Source organism: Schistocerca nitens, chromosome 6 (assembly GCF_023898315.1).
Source record: "Schistocerca nitens isolate TAMUIC-IGC-003100 chromosome 6, iqSchNite1.1, whole genome shotgun sequence".
In the NCBI taxonomy this organism is placed as follows: Eukaryota; Metazoa; Arthropoda; class Insecta; order Orthoptera; family Acrididae; genus Schistocerca; species Schistocerca nitens.
The window spans coordinates 204829506-204854100 of record NC_064619.1 but is presented as its reverse complement, the minus strand read 5'-3'; the positions used below and the strand labels follow the sequence as shown (position 1 = coordinate 204854100).

The following is a 24595-nucleotide window of genomic DNA, read 5'->3' as shown; positions in this document are numbered from 1 at the left end:
AATGAATAAAATATTATCAAATTTATTTATAATACGTACAAGCCGAAAGATTACTTATAAATATCCTGGAGTACTACGAGTCCTTCAGCGGTGCTGTGATAGATCAATTTATGAATTGTCCTTTATAAAAACTGATTTAATTTCTCGCTGCTATAAGGTATATTCACTGGCTAGCTCTTAAGATTAGTAGCGTATATCAGTGTGTTCCCCCCCCCCCCCCCCATGAACCATGGACCTTGCCGTTGGTGGGGAGGCTTGCATGCCACAACGATACAGATAGCCGTACGGTAGGTGCAACCACAACGGAGGGGTATCTGTTGAGAGGCCAGACAAACGTGTGGTTCCTGAAGAGGGGCAGCAGCATTTTCAGTAGTTACAGGGGCAACAATCTGGATGATTGACTGATCTGGCCTTGTAACACAAACCAAAACGGCCTTGCTGTTGTGGTACTGCGAACGGCTGAAAGCAAATGGAAACTACAGCCGTAATTTTTCCCGAGGGCATGCAGCTTTACTGTATGGTTAGATGATGATGGCGTCCTCTTGGGTAAAATATTCCGGAGGTAAAATAGTCCCCCATCCGGATCTCCGGGCGGGGACTACTCAAGAGGACGTCGTTATCAGGAGAAAGAAAACTGGCATTCTACGGATCGGAGCGTGGAATGTCAGATCCCTTAAGCGGGCAGGTAGGTTAGAAAATTTAAAAAGGGAAATGGATAGGTTAAAGTTAGATATAGTGGGAATTAGTGAAGTTTGGTGGTAGGTGGAACAAGACTTCTGGCCAGGTGAATACAGGGTTATAAATACAAAATCAAATAGGGGTAATGCAGGAGTAGGTTTAATAATGAATAAAAAAATAGGAGTGCGGGTAAGCTGTTACAAACAGCATAGTGAACGTATTATAGTGGCCAAGATAGACACGAAGCCCATGCCTACTACAGTAGTACAAGTTTATATGCCAACTAGCTCCGCAGATGACGAAGAAATTGAAGAAATGTATGATGAGATAAAAGAAATTATTCAGGTAGTGAAGGGAGACGAAAATTTAATAGTCATGGGTGACTGGAATTCGACAGTAGGAAAAGGGAGAGAAGGAAACATAGTAGGTGAATATGGATTGGGGCTAAAAAATGCAAGAGGAAGCCGTCTGGTAAAATTTTGCACAGAGCATAACTTAATCATAGCTAACACTTGGTTCAAGAATCATAAAAGAAGGTTGTATACATGGAAGAATCCTGGAGATACTAAAAGGTTTCAGATAGATTATATAATGGTAAGACAGAGATTTAGGAACCAGGTTTTAAATTGTAAAACATTTCCAGGGGCAGATGTGGACTCTGGCCACAATCTATTGGTTATGAACTGCAGATTAAAATTGAAGAAACTGCAAATAGGTCGCAATTTAAGGAGATGTGACCTGGATAAACTGACTAAACCAAAGGTTGTACAGAGTTTCAGACAGAGCATAAGGGAACAATTGACAGGAATGGGGGAAAGAAATACAGTAGAAGAAGAATGGGTAGCTCTGAGGGATGAAGTAGTGAAGGCAGCAGAGGATCAAGTAGGTAAAAAGACGAGGGCTAGTAGAAATCCTTGGGTAACAGAAGAAATATTTAATTTAATAGATGAAAGGAGAAAATATAGAAATGCAGTTAATGAAGCAGGCAAAAAGGAATACAAACGTCTCAAAAATGAGATCAACAGGAAGTGCAAAATGGCTAAACAGAGATGGCTAGAGGACAAATGTGAGGATGTAGAGCTTATCTCACTAGGGGTAAGATAGATACTGCCTACAGGAAAATTAAAGAGACCTTTGGAGAAAAGAGAACCACTTGTATGAATATCAAGAGCTCAGATGTAAACGCAGTTCTAAGCAAAGAAGGGAAAGCAGAAAGGTGGAAGGAGTATATAGAGGGTCTATGCAAGGGCGATGTACTTGAGGACAAAATTATGGAAATGGAAGAGGATGTAGATGAAGATGAAATGGGAGATACGATACTGCGTGAAGAGTTTGTCAGAGCACTGAAAGACTGCGTCGAAACAAGGACCCCGGAGTAGACAACATCCCATTGGAACTTCTGACGGCCTTGGGAGAGCCAGTCCTGACAAAACTCTACTATCTGGTGAGCAAGATGTATGAGACAGGCGAAATACCCTCAGACCTCTAGAAGAATATAATAATTCGAATTCCAAAGAAAGCAGGTGTTGACACATGTGAAAATTACCGAACTATCAGTTTAATAAGTCACAACTGCAAAATACTAACGCGAATTCTTTACAGACGAATGGAAAAACTGGTAGAAGCCGACCTCGGGGAAGATCAGTTTGGATTCTGCAGAAATGTTGGAACACGTGAGGCAATACTGACCCTACGACTCATCTTAGAAAATAGATTAAGGAACGCAAACCTACATTTCTAGCATTTGTAGACTTAGAGAAAGCTTTTGACAATGTTGACTGGAATACTCTCTTTCAAATTCTAAAGGTAGCAGGGGTAAAATACAGGGAGCGAAAGCTATTTGCCCGCATCTCGTGGTCGTGCGGTAGCGTTCTCGCTTCCCACGCCCGGGTTCCCGGGTTCGATTCCCGGCGGGGTCAGGGATTTTCTCTGCCTCGTGATGGCTGGGTGTTGTGTGCTGTCCTTAGGTTAGTTAGGTTTAAGTAGTTCTAAGTTCTAGGGGACTTATGACCACAGCAGTTGAGTCCCATAGTGCTCAGAGCCATTTGAACCATTTGAAAGGCTATTTACAATTTGTACAGAAACCAGATGGCAGTTATAAGAGTCGAGGGGCATGAAAGGGAAGCAGTGATTGGGAAGGGAGTGAGACAGGGTTGTAGCCTGTCCCCGATGTTATTCAATCTGTATATTGAGCAAGCAGTAACGGAAACAAAAGAAAAATTCGGAGCAGGTATTAAAATCCAGGGAGAAGAAATAAAAACTTTGAGGTTTGCCGATGACATTGTAATTCTGTCATAGACAGCAAAGGACTTGGAAGAGCAGTTGAACGGAATGGACAGTGTCTTGAAAGGAGGATATAAGATGAACTTCAACATAAGCAAAACAAGGATAATGGAATGTAGTAGAATTAAGTCAGGTGATGCTGAGGGTATTAGATTAGGAAATGAGACACTTAAAGTAGTAAAGGAGTTTTGCTATCTGGGGAGCAAAATAACTGATGATGGTCGAAGTAGAGAAGATATAAAATGTAGACTGGCAATGGCAAGGAAATCGTTTCTGAAGAAGAGAAATTTGTTAACATCGAGTATAAATTTAAGTATCAGGAAGTCGTTTCTGAAAGTATTTGTATGGAGCGTAGCCATGTATGGAAGTGAAACATGGACAATAAGTAGTTTGGACAAGAAGAGAATAGAAGCTTTCGAAATCTGGTGCTAGAGAAGAATGTTGAAGATTAGATGGGTAGATCATGTAACTAATGAGGAGGTATTGAATAGGATTGGGGAGAAGAGAAGTTTGTGGCACAAGTTGACTAGAAGAAGGGATCGAGTGGAAGGACATGTTTTGAGGCATCAAGGGATCACAAATTTAGCACTGGAGGGCAGCGTGGAGGGTAAAAATCGTAGAGGGAGACCAAGAGATGAATACACTAAACAGATTCAGAAGGATGTAGGTTGTAGTAGGTACTGTGAGATGAAGGAGCTTGCACAGGATAGATTGGCATGGAGAGCTGCATCAAACCAGTCCCAGGACTGAAGACCACAACAACAACGTCAGTGTGTTCTCACTGCAAGTTTTTCGATATTTAGGGCATGAACGCAAAATGCGGCTTCTTAAAAGGTTTTGATGACAAAACAACTATATCGACTTCCTCGGTAGCTGCGCAGCTAGCGCTTTGGACCACTAAGCGAAGAGGCTCGGGTTCGACACCCGGCATGGTCGGAGATTTTCTCCGCTCGGAGACTAGGTGTTGCGTTGTCCTTCCTTTTGTATCGTCATAACTGACAGTGCTGTTAAGATGGCTGAATGCGCACGGCCCGAAAGCCAATAAACTGTAAAAAAATCAATTAAATGCAGTGAGTGATGCGAAGACGACGTCTTCTGGTGGCGTCTGTGGCGCCACCAATCGGAGGCGGCGAGCGGTGGATATGACGCGCTGGCGGGAGGTTTATGTTATCGTCTAACACGGAGAAGTGAGGTGAGCGTGTTGTGCCCTGTGCAGTCGCGAAGACACCATCAACGCTGCAGCTGGTACGAGTAACACTGCCACCACAGGTGTGGCTCAGCAGCACTCTCCTCTGTGTTCTATGTAAGATCGACTGTTATCGACTGTATCGTAGTTTGTGTGCCCAGATGCCGGCGGCAAATCCTACGACAGCAGGATGCCAACCTGCCACATCCATCTGAAGCCATCATAGAGGATTTATTCCGTAGAGCAACAGAATACGGGGATGCTGGTTACTACATTTCACTCGCTGTTCTACATGTATACTGAGGTGACAAAAGGCATGGCATATCTCCTAATATCTTCTCTTTCTACATTTTTCTCGGCGTATTGCAGCAACTCGACTTGGTATGGACTCAACAAGCGGCTGCAATTCCCCTGCAAAAATATTGAGCCTTGCTGCCACTATAGCAGTCTCTAATTGGAAAGAGTAGCCGGTGCAATATTTTATGCACGAACTGACTTCTCGATAACGTCCCACAAATATTCGACCATGTCAGGCGATCTGGGTGTCTAAATAATTCGCTTGAATAGTCCAGAATGTTCTTCAAGCTAGTCGCAAACAATTGTGGCCCGATGAAACGGCACATTATCAACCATAAAAATTCCATCGTCACAGGGAACAAAGTCCATGAATGGCTGCAAATGGTCCCACACTCCCAATCAACGATCGGCTCATTTCGACCACAGCACCCAGTCCATACCACATAAACACAGCCCACACCAATGTGGAGCGATTAACAGCTTACACAGTACCTTGTTGAAAACTTGTGTCCTTGTTTTCGTGAGGTCTGGGCCACACTCTAACACTACCATTAACTCTTACCAACTGACATCGGGACTTTTCTGATCGGGCCACAGTTTTCCAGTCATCGAGGGTCCAACCGATATGGTCACAACCCCAGGAGAGGTACTGCAGGCAATGTTACGCTGTTAGCAAAGATTGCTTCTATAACCCATTAACGCCAAATTTCGACGAACACATAGTGTAAGAATTGGTACAGCATTTCTGAGACAATAATGTACCTGTTACCATGTGGCGTGCCCTGTTAGATGGTACACTTAGTGCCCCATCTGATATACATGATAGTTTCTCACAGTCGTTGTTGGACATAAGTAATACTACATAATTACCCCATCCCGAGTCTGGAAGTATTTTACGAAGTGCGTTATCAGTTAAGTACAATGCTCCGTTTCCTTTAAAAGATTTAAAACGGAAGGAGCTACTACCACCCTGACATAATACAAGGACAAAACACGTTAAACTTGACAGTTCATTCAAAGCTTACAATAAGCACTGAAATCAGCTGATCCTCGACCTGCATCCACATAACATACATTTATCTGCTTATACCCCTTGAAAGCGGATAAATTAACACGGAAAACAGAGTTCTTCAACCTCAATTTTCACTCTTTACCACTGACTATTCGTAATGCCCAAATGATGGCATGTTTCCCAATTACAACATGATTTTTGAGCAGAGTTTCAAAACATTAAGATCAGTAGTAGAATACTGGTGTTTTTTGTGGTGCTCAACCACTTACCACTTTTCGAGAAAAGCGGCGAACAGTGGACATAGTAGTACAATACTGGTGTTTTTTGTGGTGGTCAACCACTTATCACTATTCGAAAAAAGCGGCGAAAAGTGCATATACTAAGTTTTCTTTTATTTGCCTATTTAATTTAATATTTTGATTCAATGTATCTTGAAACTGAGAGAGTCTAAATTTTTCAATCTTGGTTCAGTTTCTACGTTCATTGAAGGAAATTGGAATAAAAGACAGAAAAACCGTAATTTCAGAAACCGGTTATTTTGAGCAGTTCTAATAGTCCGGTTAAACTGGCGTTGAAAAAAAATTTATACAACTGTAAAGCGTTAACCGCCATCCCTAATTGAGACACCAACAAACTGGATAACTTCACTTACAGTGTGGCCATAGGTGTGAGCCTTTAAGTTTTCCAGGCGTAATAAATAGTACGTAAATATCTTGGTATTGGAGCACGGTGATGTCGACAGCTTGCCGCGATAGTTCGGCTGACAACCATTCAGCTATGTCCGGGCTAACGTTGTACACTAGGGACTGCTAGTGCCCATTTCTAAGTTTATATTAACAATTGGCGGTGAGACGCATGCTCATAAGTGATCACTGCATGAGCGTCCTCTGTCGACTTTGGCGTCGTTTTCGAATCTTGTTCCGTCTGCAGTGCGTACGCGTATGCGTAATGATGATACCGCATGGTCGTCCTTGTCAAGTGCGGTCCCGTGAAGTTAAAATTCAGATGTGAAATTAATAAAATTAACTGTCGCTAGACGTGTCCTTAAGTGTAAGTTGTTTCCTTCGTACAGATATGACACAAATCATCGTATCCCACGCCTTACGCACTTGAAAATTTTACTTTCACACGTTTACCGATGATTCCATAAATCCGAGTGACCCATATATAGTAATGCACTTCCATGACTTACGTCATCAGTAGAAGGTCATATGACCGCTTAGCACCAGTTTTATACCCTAAAGATACCAGTGTGCCCTTTAAATGATACGATTAATGTTTGGTCCCATGAGTTTACCATTACTATCCGTTTCGACGCTCAAGCTCGCTGATACACGCTAGGGTTATGGCGCTCAGTCCTTGTTCTTCTTCTTCTGCTGCTGGCTTTCCAAGTTCAGGCAAGGTAAGACTATTCCGGTTTCACAGTCTTATCCACTTTACGCTAATGTTCTCGCCAAATATTACTCTGGAATCCTTGTCTCTTGGCATATAAGAACAATATCTCTTTATCTATATTCCGGTAAATCGATACGGCTGAAGTTTATTGAACCGGGGGAGGGTACGGAAATCACACAACGACCTCCATCTCCTTTCGGTGCTCCCAGGAGCTTTTTGGCACATGTCGGGAACAACTGGGTTGTATAAGAGGTTCCTAAACGAAGGAGCTAGTAGCAGTAGGCGAGTAAATAGATTCTCATTATCAGACAGTGGGTTCCTTTTTCGTTTGCCGTATGCAGCTGTTGGCAGACGTACCGCCGACCAATTTTCATTCCTTGTGAACATACTTTATTAGAAAATACTGCTACAGCATGGCTCAACGTTGGACTGTTGGGCAATCGGGGTACATTGATTGATACAGTTTTCGTCGTACTCGTTCCCCATCCTTGGTGTGAATCAACGTCCAACGCGACTCGTCAATCCCGGCGTAGTTGTTCCATGTTTAAAGTGTCCAATGGTGATTCGCCTGCGCCCATACTAGTCTTTCTACCTGTGATGTACAATTAATATAGGTCCATTTTTCATGGAGTTTTGAGATGTGTTGAGCGTCTCAATAGAAGACCACGGCAGACAAGGCTCGTTCAGGCACCACGTTTTAAGTTAAGCGCTCTGAGGCATCGCCTGGAGGGGACTCTGAACACAGCCAGAAGTCGCGTATTAGCTGATTTATATTCGTCGGTTTCGTTCATCATGCAGGAGCGTCGTCAGTTCTGTGGAAATTGTGCTATATGACTCCAGCATCAAGTGAAGTTAATCGCTAAAACCCCACTTGAGAGTAACTTACATTTATTGCCCTAATGGAACACGTTAAAAGTTCTCTCAGCTCCATTGTCCACATCAAATTAGCGTGAATGCCATCTGCAATGTTTGTTGTTGCGTGTTGACCATTGTTTGAATTATTTTACTTTAACTTTGTAGCCGAGTGCCGTTCCTAACACTGGGAAATCATATGTGCTGTCTGCTTGTGTGGGTCTGCAAACTTTGTTCTGTGGGTTACTTTGTTTTAACGGTCAGTGAATCGTATTTTGTGAGGCAGAGTTTTGGGAGCAGGCCAGCACTTGGCTAAACGGACGTGAGTAACCAACTATAAGAAAAAACAAAACACACTCGTGAAAATATGTGTACCAGACCAGCGGTCGTCAATCTGCCGCCCAAGTCGATTCTTGTCTTGATCACCTCTGTCTCGCTGGTTAGTACGCCGAACATTAAGCTATACGAGTAGGTTATCCTCAGTCACTCTGAAATAGTGAAATTATACAACTTTAAACATAGCTGTGTGCAGCAGCCGTGAAAATATTTTTTATAGTAATGACAGCCCACTGGTTGCAATGGATTTTATAGTCGAATTGACCATGGTTTCGACTCCTAAACTAAGGAAGTCTTCATCAGAATTTATATTACCTAAATAAGGGGGATAGAAAGTTAGTCATTAATAAGAAAAAAACAAGACAGTAATAATTAATATTAGTATATAAAGATGTACTTACATACGTAAGAAGTTCAGCCTAACAGCTCTCGTCATACAATTTTAACACCAAAAAGGCCACGTCACATAATAAAACATCTTACGTAAAAGTTTTAGTGTCATTTCTAGTTAAAAATTGAAGATTGTCGCTAAGGGCTGCTTGTGTACACTGAAACAGGTGGCATCAGACTGGGTGGCGCGTGCGCCGCCTATACTACGATGTGGACGTGAGGTGTCACTCCATCTACTGATGAGAAGTGGTAACATCTGCTTTACGTCATAGAATGGTTACAGCAGTTTGTATAGCAGATGTATCTACAACTTTTAAACATTTTATAGTATGAAGACATATTATAATTTAAAAGCAGTACGAAAAAAAATTTCAGTAATTTGTTACAGTAAAATACAGTAAGTGATTAAACTACAATGACAGTATGGGGAGGAAAACAACATTTCAGAAAAAATAAAAGGAGAAATTGACATAGATGAAAAATTTCTTTTAAGGATCCTTCAGTAAAGATTTGAAGAGTATGTATCTTACGACGAGAGCTGTTATGCTCAACTTCTAACGTATGTAAGTACATCTTTATATACGAATATTAATTATTACTGTCTTGTATTTTTCTTATTAATGACTAACATCGTATCCCCCTTATTTAGGTAATATAAATTCTGATGAAGACTCCCTTAGTTTAGGAGTCGAAAGCATGGTCCATTCGACTATAAAACCCATTGCAGCTAGTGGGCTGTCTTTACTATTAAAAAAATAGTGAAATTAGTCAATAGGATCATGAATAGCTTTGTATCATGCATTAAGTATTACAGAGTTAGTTTGTTTGAGAGTCAGCAATTTTTTTCTGTACAGCTGTATCTTCCTCGGCAGGAGCTAATCACTACTGGTGTTTCAGGGTGCGTAGGCTGTCCTACATGCCGGCCAATGGACATCCCCGAGCCACCATGCCGCGCGTGCTGCCTGGAGGGTGTCGAGGCCCCAAACAAGGAGGTGTCCATTCGCAAGTGGCTGGAAGAAGTTCCCGTGCCTGCAGCAGTGAGGACACAGCAGCTAGCTGGGAGGGACTCCATACAGCCCGATTCCCTCGAAGTCATCAGCTCATCGAGCACGGGCGATTCCAGAAGACAGCCGCAAGATCAATCTGCAGAGACAGGAAAATCACTATCTAACTCGGGGCAGAAAATGTCGCAGCTGTCCTCTCCGCGACCACAGCATCAGGGAGTGAAGCCAAAGGCTCCACTGCACCCAAACTCTCCACAAAAGGACGATCCAAAAGCAACAAACACACAGCACACCGAAAGTGTTTCGAATGACACTACAACGCCAATGTCACCACTTGCGAACCGCCAGAAAATGGTAGCCAAATTGATCGCAGAGACGGCTGCAAAATTTAACAGAAGCCCATCTGAACAAAGAAGCATTTCAAAGCCAGCACCAGTGCCACCAAAGCCCGTGTCTCCAAAGGTCCCTGATCAGTCGGTACCTACTCCTCCGCCACTTCCTTCACCAACATCTTGTCCTGCTCCACCTCCAATGCCACCAGTAGTGCCACCAGAAGACAAAGAAAAACGGGTAAGCGTCCCAAAACGCAAATCGCCTGCTCCAATGGAAACGAAACACCTGATGGATGCAGTCATTAAAGAACTCGTAGGTCAACGATCACAGGAAACGAGCAAGGCTCCAGAAACACAGAATTCTCAGGTGTCGGGCAAGAGTACGCTGAAGTCAAAACCATCTGTCAACAGTAGTTTTGAATCGGACAGTTTGGAGAGGTCAGATACCCTCGGAGTTCACCAAATCGAAAACCGAGGATTCTCGACTCCCACTGATTATGGAGACGGAACACTCAGGAGCTGTCTGGGCTCCACCCTGCGGTCGAACCTTCCTCTCGAAGAGGAGATGACAATGAGAAATGAGGTGTTTAATGTTAATACAGGAAGTACTACTATATCCAAGCTGAAACCTAAGCAGGTAACTCGCCCAGAAGATGACCACGAATACGAAGTCATCATGGCAAAAGATGATAAGAAATCTAGCAATGAGGAGAAAAGGAATGGGCGAGCGACAGAGTTCTCCAAAGTTCTGTGCAACGGCGGCGGCTACAGCCTCGTCAGTGAGGTATACGTCAACGATGGGTATAGTTATGACAGTGGTTCTCCATCGTCGTCGCCGAAGTCACGTGGCAGCACAGGCGGCCCCAAGATCAGGTACGACGAGCCGGAGAAGCCCGGTCACCTCACAATAGAAGTAGAAGACTCGCCTGTGGAGTACGCTCCAGGAGACGACTCGGACAGTTTCGAGCCTGACACACTGGACAGAAAACCTAGCAGACAAGGGTCAACATCGGCAGGGGTCATAGAAGTGCCTGCAGCTGCGTCCCACGCGCCAGTACCTGCCGAATGCTACAGCGACTCTCTGGAGCGGCCGGGAAACATCCTGCTGCGCACGACGGGCAGCTTTCGCGGCGACTCAGCCAGCCAGACGGGGTCTTTAGACGGTTACACGGCTGACAGAACAGTGCGAGGAGATGACGAAGTTGCCTCCTTCTCCAGGGCCTTCGGCAGCCTGCGGGAGATTTACGAGGCGCGCCACCTGTACTACGGGCTGGAGCCGGCCGGCTCCGACCACTCTGCCGCCAGCGAGCCCGACTACTACGGCCTGGCCTGGAGGCGAACCAACGGCCCCCTGTTCGACGGCTTGCTGCTCAACCCGGGGTCGCGCCAGGCGCGCCGCCAGCGTGGGGCGACGTCGCCTCCGCCGCTGCCTCCCAAGGTGCTGTACCAGCAGCCGCCGCCCCCCAGACCAGTGATGCCTCAGTCGCTGGTGCCTCCGTCCCTGCCGCCAAAAAACGCACCGTCCAGAAGCATCGCGCGGCCTCCGGACCCGGCCCGTAGGCCGCTGCCGCCGCTGCCGCTGCAGCGCCCCGGCTGCGCGCTCCCCCCGAACACCTCTGCCGGTGCTTCTGCAGACAGCCTCGACTCCTCCTCGCCGTCCGCGTCCTCTTCTCCTTCGTCACCGTCGTCTGACTGCGACGGGTACGAAGCGTTCTACGACGAACCTTTTGCCGGGTCCCTCACGGGGACGGACGAACGGAACAGGTCGACCACCGGAAACCGATCCAACGGGAGGTCTGGCGCTCAAGACAAGAACTACACCACTGCTTCTGGCGGGGGCAGCACGCGCTGTTCTGTCATCAGGCCTGCGTCGAACGGGACAGACGTTTGCCACACTAAAGACTACGTACGTATCATCAAGGTGCTACAACCAAGTTTTGTGTAAGTCTGCAGGCTTTCGTGACCATTGTCACTGAAGTTAAAATCATGTTTCTTGTAAAATGTTCCACGTTTCGGCCCCTCTGCTGGGATCTTCTTCAGGATCTTTTGGCGTCCGCTACCAGTGTTCTAGCAGTAGTGGACACCAAAAGATCCTGAAGAAGATCCCAGCAGAGGGGTCGAAACGTCGAACATTTTAGAAGAAACATGACGCGGCCTAACAGCCCAGAAGATTTTAACTTAAACCAAGTTTTCTGTTTGCATATTTATGAAAAATTACGACTTCCTGTCAGACCAGGATTGTAAGCCGGAGCCTTGCCTTTCGCTAACAGTACGTTCCATCTTGTCACGGACTGACTCACAGCTTCAGACTGTCAGTGGTTCCTCGATCTTGAAAGGTATAGAGAGTAATCGTTTCCAAGAACTCATTGAAGCTTTGACTCAGTCTGTGAGGCGTGCTCCAGCAGTGTCATGATGGACCTATTAGCCAACTGAACAAATAGATATCGCAGTTAGTAACGCGCTGCTGATTCTAGTCCTGGATTAGGACCAGTTTGTGTCATAAATGAAGAGTGGAAATGGAAAATATGACATTGTCAAGAGAACGAAGAAAACAATGTGTCTGTGTATGTACGAGGGTTGGAACTTTAATAGTGGCACCTATTTATTTACAGCTCGTACAAAACAGATACGTGTTTCAAAGTTTTACTGTCCATCAAAGTAGTCACCAGCATTGTGTGTAACCCGCTGCCAGCGATGTGGAAGTCGTAGGATACTCTTAGCAGTGCTAGTTGTGTTGACAGTTCGAGCGGAGCGGTCTATTGCCGACGAATTTGTAGAAGTTCTGAAGCGACTGGCGTGAAGTGTTTCTTTCAGTTTAGAAATCGAGTTGAACTCACGAGGGCTTAAGTAAGAGGAGTGCAGCAGGTGGTATAGCACTTAGCAGTCCCATCGGTCAAACAAATCAGTAACAGCTTGCACTGTACGTGCCTGAGCATTGTCCTGTAAAATGATGATCAGGTCCTGCAGAAAGTGTCATCACTTCTGTCTCTAAGCTGGTCGTAGGTTGTGTTCCAAAAACGAACAGCATGTTCAATTTTTTTTTTTTTGTCTGGTCTCACTACGAAACTAGAATACTGTGACAGCAATCGTATCCAAAGGGCTAAATTCCGCTGAAAATACGAAAACTGTAAAGAAAAAGAGGAATAAAAAAACAAGGAAACAGAAAAAAGCCAAAAAGATCACCAAATGGAAATAATAGTGAAGAGAAAAACAGAATGAAGAGCTCAAGAAAAAAAATACGGCAAATAGCTCACCATGTTCATAAGGTGCAAACATTGTATCAGACTACGAATATAACTTTGATTAATGAGATGAGGGTGAATGTGCTGGCTGCGGTGAAAGCTATTACGAAGCTTATAAAAATTACGATTGGTTTCATTGTGATGTCTCTTCACGATGTCAACATCTGTTAATAAGTGTAACTGCGGTGATGAGAGAAAGACAGGCTAATTCTTGAGGAAACCAACAACTCATTAGAAAAGCCAGTGTTCAGTCAGGATTTATAATAAACTAATATAATTGTTTTGGACTAAAATATTTAATAGTATAGTTCTGTATGAAATTTTAATTGACTCTTTACTTCATGTATAGCCATGTTTATGCGGTCCATCTCTCCCAGTACAGTGGTCCACCTCACCCGTACAGCTATGAGAATATACATCAGTGGTCCATCTTACCCACAGAGACAACTGATGTATATTCTCATTTTATCTTATCTCTTGTACTGGAAGTGGCAGTGCGTCAGTAATGTTTTGTACCTAAGTTTATGTGACACTCTATTCGAATATTCCGTCAGAATCCAAAAACGGTAAAAAACAAGTAAATTTTATGCTGAAGAAAGATAATGGTCCAACTCTTCCGGACTTACCCTATTTGTGACTTGAAGAAGCACTATTTGGAAAAATTTTCAGAGGTTTAGAGAAGTGAGAGTGGCATTCTTCTGTTCCAGAATGCGGTCGATTGTAACATTGGTGATTTGCCACTTTAACTAAAGTTGGCACTCACTGATTTTCTAGCAAATGACTTCTTGAGCGAGAAGCAGGGAGCAGCAAAACATATTGAATTTTACCGTTGCTTATCTAATTCTGAGTTCCCGAAACCCAAGCAATTTGCCGTTGATACTGCATTTGTGTTTCAACAATTCATGTCTGTGAGCAAACGTTTTCGAAAATGATGTATGCTAAGTCAGCACATCGAGCGAGATTGACTGATGATCATTTGTAAGGAATTCTCTTGATTTGATGCAGCGGTGCAATACCAAACACTGATGATATCTTGAAAGCCAGAGTCAGTTACACAAATCTCACAAACATTTTTTGCTGGCTAGTTTTTGTTATTCCATCACGTGCACAATAGGTCTAACGTAGCCAACCTATCTCTTTACTAATATCACCTTATTTGATAACTTTTGTAGTAAATATATGAGTTTATTGTCTTTTTTGCGTGTGTACATTGGATGCCACTCACCCGTGATTAACGCGGAATGCTGAACTTAGTTTTTCTTCTTTTCTTCTCACAGCTTTCTATCTGCGGCCCACGCTCGTCATTTTGCCATTCATTCGGCCCGCTGCGATAAAAGTTGGGTGACCTCTCTCATAAGGGATAAATTTACATCCTGTTGTAACCGTAATTAGTTTTTGCATATCGTTTAAAAAAGTCTTTCTTCTTTCACCACCATTGCGTCAAACTTTAAGTTAATAATATTAACCAAAACGTCGACTACACCAGTTACGTAATAGAGCGAGAGGATACCGAAAATCTTGCGCGTCACAAATTTGCTGTTGCTTAGGAACATTCGTAGGCCAGTTTGAGTTTGATTGATTGACCGAAAGCGTTGCATATGAAATTGTTCGTCTCGACTTCTTGATCGATTGTCTTACATTGTAAACAGTCACCGTTTACACCCTGTACATCTAAAACTTTACGTGGCCTACGTTACAAGGGACCAGGCACGTGGTGCAAATACAACCAATGGATCAGAGTGTGAGGCTACCATGGGCTTCATGAAACCAGTTTCCAGAAATATCTTCATTGTCTTTAATAGAATCTTCCTTGCACTGGAAGATTTTTCTTCTTAAAAAAAAAATCAGTTATTGAATCATGCCTGTTTACAGTGAACTAACGACGCAGTTCATAAAGCAACAACGAAGCTATGATATTATTCCTGAGACTTGGCGGTTGAAATAAAAACAGTTGTCTGTGTTACCATGTTAGTTAAGTGTGAGAACTTGTTGTAGAGGTATAATATCTGTGAAATCCATATTAGTAAATGGTTAACCCAGCTCATGGTGCGGAGTTCTAATTGCAGGTTTCCAGCCGAACGGCTTCAAGGGGCAATAAAATTTTTATTTGTGGAATTTCATATAATTATCGAGCGAATTCTAAAATTTAGAATGCTGTCATAATCTTCTCATTAAGAGGTACAAACTTATGATAAGTGTCTGACTCAGTAAGACAAGTACTACAATTAGAAACTGTGTTGCGGCAGTGGAACTAAAGGCGCGGAAATCACCCACACTATATTCATTCAGTATTTGAGAATGAGAGTACTTCGCGATCTCCAATATACTTTCTACATACTTTCAAACCTATACTAAACTTTTCATCGCTGACATCCCCCACAAATTCATTGTTCTTGCAGTAAAAAGGCTTGGGTTTTAATTTATTACTTCTTTACTACTGACTCTATTCGCAAAACATTTTGCAGACAGTATCCACGTACACCACTGATTTTACGTGTAAAATTGCATCATTGCATGGCATATAGGTCAGGAGATATAACGTTTCAAACGCTGAAAAAGTAGCTTTAGCATAAAACGGAGCGAATATTACCCAGACTGCGTTTATCCAGTGTTTCACAATGAGAGCACTTAGCGACTTCCAATAAACTCAAAACACAAATTCGGCCCTTTTTCGAAACGTTTTCTCGTTTCCATAATTAAGATCCAATATTTAAGACATTAACTCATTAGTAAAGTAGTCAGACGTTTGAAACAGTTAAATACATGGCAAAAAATGGTTCAAATGGCTCTAAGCACTATGGGACTTACATCTGAGGTCATCAGTCCCCTAGAACTTAGAACTACTTAAACCTAACTAACCTAAGGACATCACACACTTCCATGCCCAAGGCAGGATTCGAACCTGCGACCGTAGCAGTCGCGTGCTCCCGGACTGAAGCGCCTAGAACCACTTTTTTTCCCTTTATTAAAGCAACCATATACGTACATAGGCAGAAAAACCAAATAATGAAGTGCTGGAACTGTTTCAACTCGAATTGTATCCTACAATAGACTGGAGAACACATTTCAATATAGTGCCATTTATAAGCTTACAAAATAGAACAAAAATAGTAAACTGACAATAGCCTCTTCAGTCCAGACAGAGACATAGAACCAAACCGCAAACATATATATAATTGACTGTCTTAACTAGAAACGGCCACCATGGCCGGCTAAATGGCTCAAATGGCTCTGAGCACTATGGGACTTACATCTGAGGTCATCAGTCCCCTAGAACATAGAACTACTTAAACCTAACTAACCTAAGGACATCACACACATCCATGCCCGAGGCAGGATTCGAACCTGCGACCGTAGCGGTCACGCGGTTCCAGACTGAAGCGCCTTTAACCGCATGCCACACCGGCCGGCGCCGGCTAAATACACTCCTGGAAATTGAAATAAGAACACCGTGAATTCATTGTCCCAGGAAGGGGAAACTTTATTGACACATTCCTGGGGTCAGATACATCACATGATCACACTGACAGAACCACAGGCACATAGACACAGGCAACAGAGCATGCACAATGTCGGCACTAGTACAGTGTATATCCACCTTTCGCAGCAATGCAGGCTGCTATTCTCCCATGGAGACGATCGTAGAGATGCTGGATGTAGTCCTGTGGAACGGCTTGCCATGCCATTTCCACCTGGCGCCTCAGTTGGACCAGCGTTCGTGCTGGACGTGCAGACCGCGTGAGACGACGCTTCATCCAGTCCCAAACATGCTCAATGGGGGACAGATCCGGAGATCTTGCTGGCCAGGGTAGTTGACTTACACCTTCTAGAGCACGTTGGATGGCACGGGATACGTGCGGACGTGCATTGTCCTGTTGGAACAGCAAGTTCCCTTGCCGGTCTAGGAATGGTAGAACGATGGGTTCGATAACGGTTTGGATGTACCGTGCACTATTCAGTGTCCCCTCGACGATCACCAGTGGTGTACGGCCAGTGTAGGTGATCGCTCCCCACACCATGATGCCGGGTGTTGGCCCTGTGTGCCTCGGTCGTAAGCAGTCCTGATTGTGGCGCTCACCTGCACGGCGCCAAACACGCATACGACCATCATTGGCACCAAGGCAGAAGCGACTCTCATCGCTGAAGACGACACGTCTCCATTCGTCCCTCCATTCACGCCTGTCGCGACACCACTGGAGGCGGGCTGCACGATGTTGGGGCGTGAGCGGAAGACGGCCTAACGATGTGCGGGACCGTAGCCCAGCTTCATGGAGACGGTTGCGAATGGTCCTCGCCGATACCCCAGGAGCAACAGTGTCCCTAATTTGCTGGGAAGTGGCGGTGCGGTCCCCTACGGCACTGCGTAGGATCCTACGGTCTTGGCGTGCATCCGTGCGTCGCTGCGGTCCGGTCCCAGGTCGACGGGCACGTGCACCTTCCGCCGACCACTGGCGACAACATCGATGTACTGTGGAGACCTCACGCCCCACGTGTTGAGCAATTCGGCGGTACGTCCACCCGGCCTCCCGCATGCCCACTATACGCCCTCGCTCAAAGTCCGTCAACTGCACATACGGTTCACGTCCACGCTGTCGCGGCATGCTACCAGTGTTAAAGACTGCGATGGAGCTCCGTATGCCACGGCAAACTGGCTGACACTGACGGCGGCGGTGCACAAATGCTGCGCAGCTAGCGCCATTCGACGGCCAACACCGCGGGTCCTGGTGTGTCCGCTGTGCCGTGCGTGTGATCATTGCTTGTACAGCCCTCTCGCAGTGTCCGGAGCAAGTATGGTGGGTCTGACACACCGGTGTCAATGTGTTCTTTTTTCCATTTCCAGGAGTGTACATGGCAGTCTGATCCTATAAAGAATCGTGGCTCGGAGGTTTGCTTGTTACTCGAGAAGTTGAAGACCTATTTTTTCGAGAGGGCATATCGTGAAAAATCTGGGTCAGCATATTTTTACAAAATAAATAAAAATACATATGCCATTTTAAAGAGGAAGGTCTCTAATATTTTAGTACAAGAAAATGAAATTTGTCGTTTATTGGTTTGGCTCGCCTTAGCATTAGGTTCTGTTTTGTCGAGTGTATGTAGGCTATTACTAGGCGGACAACTTCACCAAAACGGGCGCTTTGTTATCTACAGCGCGGAGAGGCGGCCGGGCACAGGGGTAGCTGCGACGCCAGGCGTCGCTCTAGCGGCTCTCGGGAGTCGGCGCGCCCGCGCAAGTCGACGGCGGACGTGCCCCGGAGGCGGCGTCGGATGCTGCACGGCCCCGAGGATTCGGGCTACCTGAGCACCGACTCCAGCGAGTGCCCTGCCCATTGCAGCGCCGTTGCCAGGGCTGGATCGCGCCAACGCTGCGCTTCTGACGCCGACGTCGACGGCGGCGGGGGTGGTGGTGGTGGTGGCGGCGGCGGCGGCGGTGACGTTGCCAGCGAGTCGGGCGCGGAGAGCGTTGCCACCGACTCGTTTATGTTCGGTCGAGCTCGGCCGTTACCGTCGGCAGCCGGCGCCAGGGACTCCCCGGCGCAACGCGGCCGTGGCGACCGATTTCGCCACAATAGGCGCAGTAGTGCCGGCGGAGGGCTGCGGTAAAGAGCGCAACTCAGTGGAAAGAAAAAATTTCAAGTGTGCGGTAACCATTTCTCATACTACTCAACCCTCTGTGAGACTTCAGATTCTAAGCAGTGTCAGCAAAGAGCTGTGCTGTCTAGTGTCAGAAATACAGAAGTTGCCCAGAGCCTCTGGGCAATATTCACAATGTACTTATCTGTAGGCTTTGCACTACACATTAACATGTAGTACCTGCCTCAAAACGCAAAAATGGGAAGTACATGTACACGTGTACTGGAGTGGTTAGCAGCCACCTTTGTGGTTATCTCCCAGAACTTCAGTGTGGTCTGCTACCTGCCTACAATTTGGTTCCATGTTCACAGAGCTCCCCATGTCCATGGCAGTATTTAACTGCGTCCTGCACCAAATTTTACATCACCTGGGTAAAAAGTCTATAGTGTCACTAGTTGTATTTCGGCTGTATTTGAGGGATCAGAACAGAACCTCAGCCTAAATCCACATAAAAACTGCAGTGGCTGGTACTATGAAAGACTCTCTTATACATTGCAAGGAATCAAAGACAATTACAATCCTTTTATCCCAAAAATCACCACAGTGAACACTCTGACAAGAAAAGGCTAAACAGGCAAGAATATCATCACACAAAGACAGAAGAAGTAAGCATGAAACAGTCATCTCATATTTGTACTATTGTAATTAATACAGACTTGTATCAAGTCTCATTTTCAATTACTAGTATCAGTGGGGAAGCTGTACTTTTACCTTCCAAACAATATTTTTAAAAACCGTGCTTTGACATTCCATTATCCTGCATTATTTTTAATGCTAGAACAGAGAGTCAGAGGGACTTTAGACATGATTTGTAGCTCAAAGCCAAATTGTACAAGAGAAATAATATGTCTGAAGAGCTGTAAAATGGTGCATATTTTACAACAGATTGTCTATTTCGCGTATCTGCATGATCTTCTTCCTTTTATTCTCTGTTCACAACTTGCAAGTTACATTTTAGCCACTAGCAACAAGTCACTAGTTTTGTACATTATGTGTTGCAAATTTAGTTATTAGTTCTATGAATCTAACTGCATTACACCACCATTTTTATCTGATTCAATAGATTTTAAGACTTTTCCAATTTTTGTTGAACTTTCATATGATTACTCACTACCTGAATCATCATAAAGTACTGAAAGTACTAAATTATTTCAAGTATTTCTTTTTTACTTTTGTAATATCTTTCCTGCAGCATCAGAGCAACAACTTAACAAGAAAATTTACGTAGTTTCTCATTCCTGTTTCATGGCATGAAACTATCTAAGCAGCCAATCATCTAACAAAGTAATTACTACATTTACTTCAAGAATGTTAACTCAGAAAGAAACTTAATTATTGAATAAGATCACTGTAGTACAATGTGTTGGTAAATTCTGTTCAAAATTATTCTCTGAAACAAATTTCTTCTATTAAATAACCAAAAAGGAATATTTATTAAAGTAATAATTGCTCATCAAAAATCAAATGTTGAATTAAACACAAGAAAAATGCAACAAAAGAAAGCTTTTAATAATAACAATTATATTTCAGCTATGTTTTGATGAATGGTTTCAACAATCACTGCTTTGACTAAACCCCAAGAAACCATAAATATGTAAATAAATATAGTTGAAACACTGATACACAGGTGAAAAGGTCTCTCTCAATGTGTTCTGTATCTTGTAAATAGTATGCTGTTTCACATACTGATGCCAAAGTGATATCTTACTTTTTTAGTATGCCAAATTTAATCAAAGGTAATTACTGTAACATTATCTAATATATAACGAATCAGTATATACTTATTTTTTCCTTGTGTTCTTTATGTTAAATGAATTTATGATTGTTTAGGCAGTTAATATTTGAATTATAAGCCAAATGCCTTTTCCATAAGGCAGTGTTTAAGTACCATGAAGGCCGAATGTGCAATTTTGTAAATAACAGATACCTTAAAGTTGTTAATATTTTTGTTGTATCAGTTGAGTGTTATCATAAAATGTTGTTATTGTTTTGTTAAACTCTATTCATTGTTGATAATGTTATTATTACCCCTATCATAGTTGTAGTGTTTTTTTTTTTTTTTCATATGAATACCTACTCAGATAATTGAGTCTTCAACTATATCTTGTCTCTTCATGTAAAATAAAGAAGTTTCTTAAGCCAAAGGTGGGAATGCATAGAGCAGATAAGAAGATAATCATCTGTTTTTTTGAGAAATTGTATACTAATTTTGATGGCTCTGTATTTTTCAACAATTCACCCATGATAGACATCTAGTACAACATATTTTTGGTGACCTATTTATGTCACATAATTTAAATATTGACGCTTTCTGCGACAGCCTCCATTGTGATAAGCAGAAAAGCCAAAGACTAACAAAGAGATGACTGGGATCCATACAAGTACATGATGTAATATATTACACCAATTTTATGATTTATTGTATTATCACTAGCCTCATAAGAATGTAAAATAGTTTGTATACTCATGTGAAGTTTCTCTGTAACTGGTGCCTAATTCTGCACACATATCAGTAAATAAGCTCTACTGTTGTTAAAACTGATAAAATACATTCCCGTACCTGTGTCCTCCTGGATAACTAACTCCAAGTAATCTGAAACATGGTCTAGAATCTTTGTGTACTCAAACAATTTTTTATGCTTATCTTTTGTGATACATCTAAAAGAATCAGCAATGGTAAAACACAGCTCTCTGAATAAAAGCAAAATCTTCTTTGGCCAGAAATAGGCTAGCAAACATTTTAACCCATTGGCACTCTGATATCAAAGATGCCACTGAAATTAAATTGTGTGTTAACAATTACAACACTGTATAGACAGTTAGTTAGGCTTGGAAGCAGATGGTTGCCACTAAGAGACTACAGGATTGGGCACTATGATTAGACCGTGATGAAAAGAGTTATGGTGTGGAAAATGCACCAACATGAATAGTGATATAGTTTCTCATCACAGGATCCATCTTTACCTCATTTATATATATTGATCTATCATCTCTTTGATAGTCAGCATCACAAAGACAGTGGGGATACTGTAAAAACTTCAAAATTTATTTGACATTGATTCAAGAAGTTTTCCAAGAGCATTTCATATTAACATTGCAAGTTTGTTTCAATGAAACATAATGTTTTTATACACTTAAAACTAAATCATAGTCAATGAAGACACTTCTTAAAATGTGTAGCATTGGGAAGAAGGGAGTAAAATGTGAACAGTTTACAAGTGGATGCAGAAAGAAGCAGAAAAAATACATTGTTAATGGAAAAACAATGCACTGCCTTACAACCAAATGCCTATTTCTTATTGTCTCTAAAATAATGGTCTTATCTCAAGGTTGTAGTACATATGAACAACCTGATCTTCATTTAATAGATGGCTAGTTTAATGTTTCCCATTTTACTTGTATTGCTATGTATCAATCCATTTGCCTCCTATCGGTTTTAAGGAATAACAAAAGGAAAATTAAAAACATTAGCTCTCTAATGAATCAAATAACTTGAGTGTAGTGAACTAACCAAAGATGAGCTATAGTGGTGTGATCCGTGAGCCAGTATGGATGTCACATGGCAAAATAGCAGTCTTGCATCAGCTGCACTCAGTCTCCAGGTTCGACTTTTGTGAGCTGATTGGAGGAGATATGATTTTGCTAACTTTATCAACTTCAGCAGCATTGTTTAATGCAAAATGAACTGTATATGACTTAAACATACTAATATCAATTGTCTATCTATAATCCTAATTTCATCATCACTTTGCTAAAACTGGGTTTTTCCCACTGTTACACTTTTCCTTCACTTAATCCTTAACCCTAATTAGTGCAAGACCATACACCATCAGTAACATATGGAATGTAGACAGTTTGTGTGAAGGAATTACAAGTGCCTCTTCATGTTCTCCCTGCTGGGTTTGGAATATAACTCTCATCACCTAAAATGTATCAAAGCAAAACAAAGAGAAATCAAATCTTCAAGATTTTGTCACTAGGTTGTGCACTAATTGTCTCAGGTAAAATCTGAAATCTGCTTCAAATGCCCGATGAATATAATACTGAATGTGTGTGTGTGTGTGTGTGTGTGTGTGTGTGTGTGACTCAGCTCCTCACAATATAGTGAGTTGTAGCCTTTACTCCTTAAATTACATGAAATGTCTCTTGGATGTACATTACGAGGGGATGTTCATAATAGTCAGTATATCAGCAGTGCTGATGGAAATAAACCCACTTATCACTTTGGTGCTATTTATGAGTAGCAAAAGAGTGGCAACACATTACAGCCTTATATCCTTCATGATACTAACGGAAGAACTAATAGGTAGAAAATACCATATTTTTGCATTTTATAATGAAAACTCCATTACTTGGTGCTTCTTTCTTATTGACCAGCATGGAGTCAAAAAAGATAGATGAAATGTCTTCCTGTTTCTGCCAATGCATTCTGGTACCATTAGAATCACTGTCGAGTTTGGGGTACTGACCATAAAGGGGAAGGAAGTGGGAAAAGCTGTAACTCTTAGGTGAGATATTGCAGCAATATGCTGGCAATAACATAGTATTTAGCTCAGATGAAGCACACTTAAGAAGTGATATAACAGTAAATGTGTGATGCATTTGTACATGTGTGTGTGCATGTGCGTGAGGGCATGTGCATGCTTTGTGTGTGTATGTGTGTGTGTGTGTGTGTGCTGTGCCAGCAATACATGTTTTTTATGTGGCAGTTTTAAGTTAGTTCAAAATGATGTATCTGGTGTATGGTTGTCTAAAATTTCAAGTGAATTTAATATGTACACTTGTCAATATTTTGTGTAATTTTTTATTATTCTGTAATGAATGGATTGTTAGATTATATATCTGGTAAGGGAACAAAAAGTGTCCTAGAAAGAGCTGTATCAATTTGTTCATCAAAAATTATAATCAAAATAGAGAACAGCCATTTTACTTCAAATAATTGTTCTGTTTTCAGAATCATGCCATGCTTCTTTGTACCTGTCCACTGTATAAATACATAAAAATCTGATGAATAATTTTGTATTACAACATTGGAGGATATGTGATGTCATGGTGCCTTTTTAATACTGCAAAATATACTAAAAAATTGTAATTGTTGTTTTTGTATTTTCCTCAACAACCTGAAGTGACCATCTGTGGACTTGGGTATTGCTTGCATATGCTATAATTCAACTATTGAACAAATTTGGAGGATTCTGATACATCAGTGTTGCACTGTAGTCATGGTAGATATGTAACTGATATGGTGCTACATTTTGCATATGAGCAGCATCATAGAAAAAAAGCTTTTACATTTGTGAAATTGATATGAACAGTTACTTTCTTTTAACATTACAATGACAGAACAGTATTAACTCCATTTTACCAATATTTCATTGATCTTTGCACATAAAACTAGATCATGTATTTCCAGGAAAGAATCAATTGCAAGTCTTGGAGGATTCTGATACATCAGTGTTGCACTGTATTCATAGTAGATATTTAACTGATATGGTGCTATGTTTTGCATATGAGCAGCATCAGAGAAAAAAAGCCTTGACATTTGTGAAATTGATGGGAACAGTTACTTTCTTTTGGCATTACAATGACAGAACAGTATTAACTCCATTTCAACAATATTCCATTGATCTTTGCCCATAAAATTAGATCAGGTATTTCCAGTATAGAATCAATTGCTAGTCATCTTTTTACTGTCTCTGCTCCTTCACTTCCAAATACAGTAAATTTTTCATTGTCTGCCTGTTCATAAGCAACCTTAAAGATAAATACAATTTCTATGGCACAGGTTTGTACTTTAGCCCATGGTGGCTCCACAAAATTATGATTTTGTGTTACAGTGATATGTGCTCTTATTCATTTTACAATCTGAAATTTTCAGTAACCTCTGTTTATATTTGTGTAAATATTATAGCTCCTCCCATAAGGCTTCTATCCTGCACAATAATATTCTCCCGATT

The 24595-nt window shown here is 42.4% G+C and overlaps 1 protein-coding gene across 1 annotated transcript in view; it reads left to right on the top strand.

Moving 5' to 3' along the window:
* LOC126263284 (uncharacterized) overlaps positions 1-24595 on the top strand; it is a 354259-nt gene that overhangs the window by 182737 nt on the left and 146927 nt on the right. The window contains exons 10-11 of the mRNA XM_049960369.1: positions 9327-11671; positions 18156-18405. Of these exons, the coding sequence (XP_049816326.1) occupies positions 9327-11671; positions 18156-18405 (2595 nt within the window). The remainder of the gene's footprint in view (positions 1-9326; positions 11672-18155; positions 18406-24595) is intronic.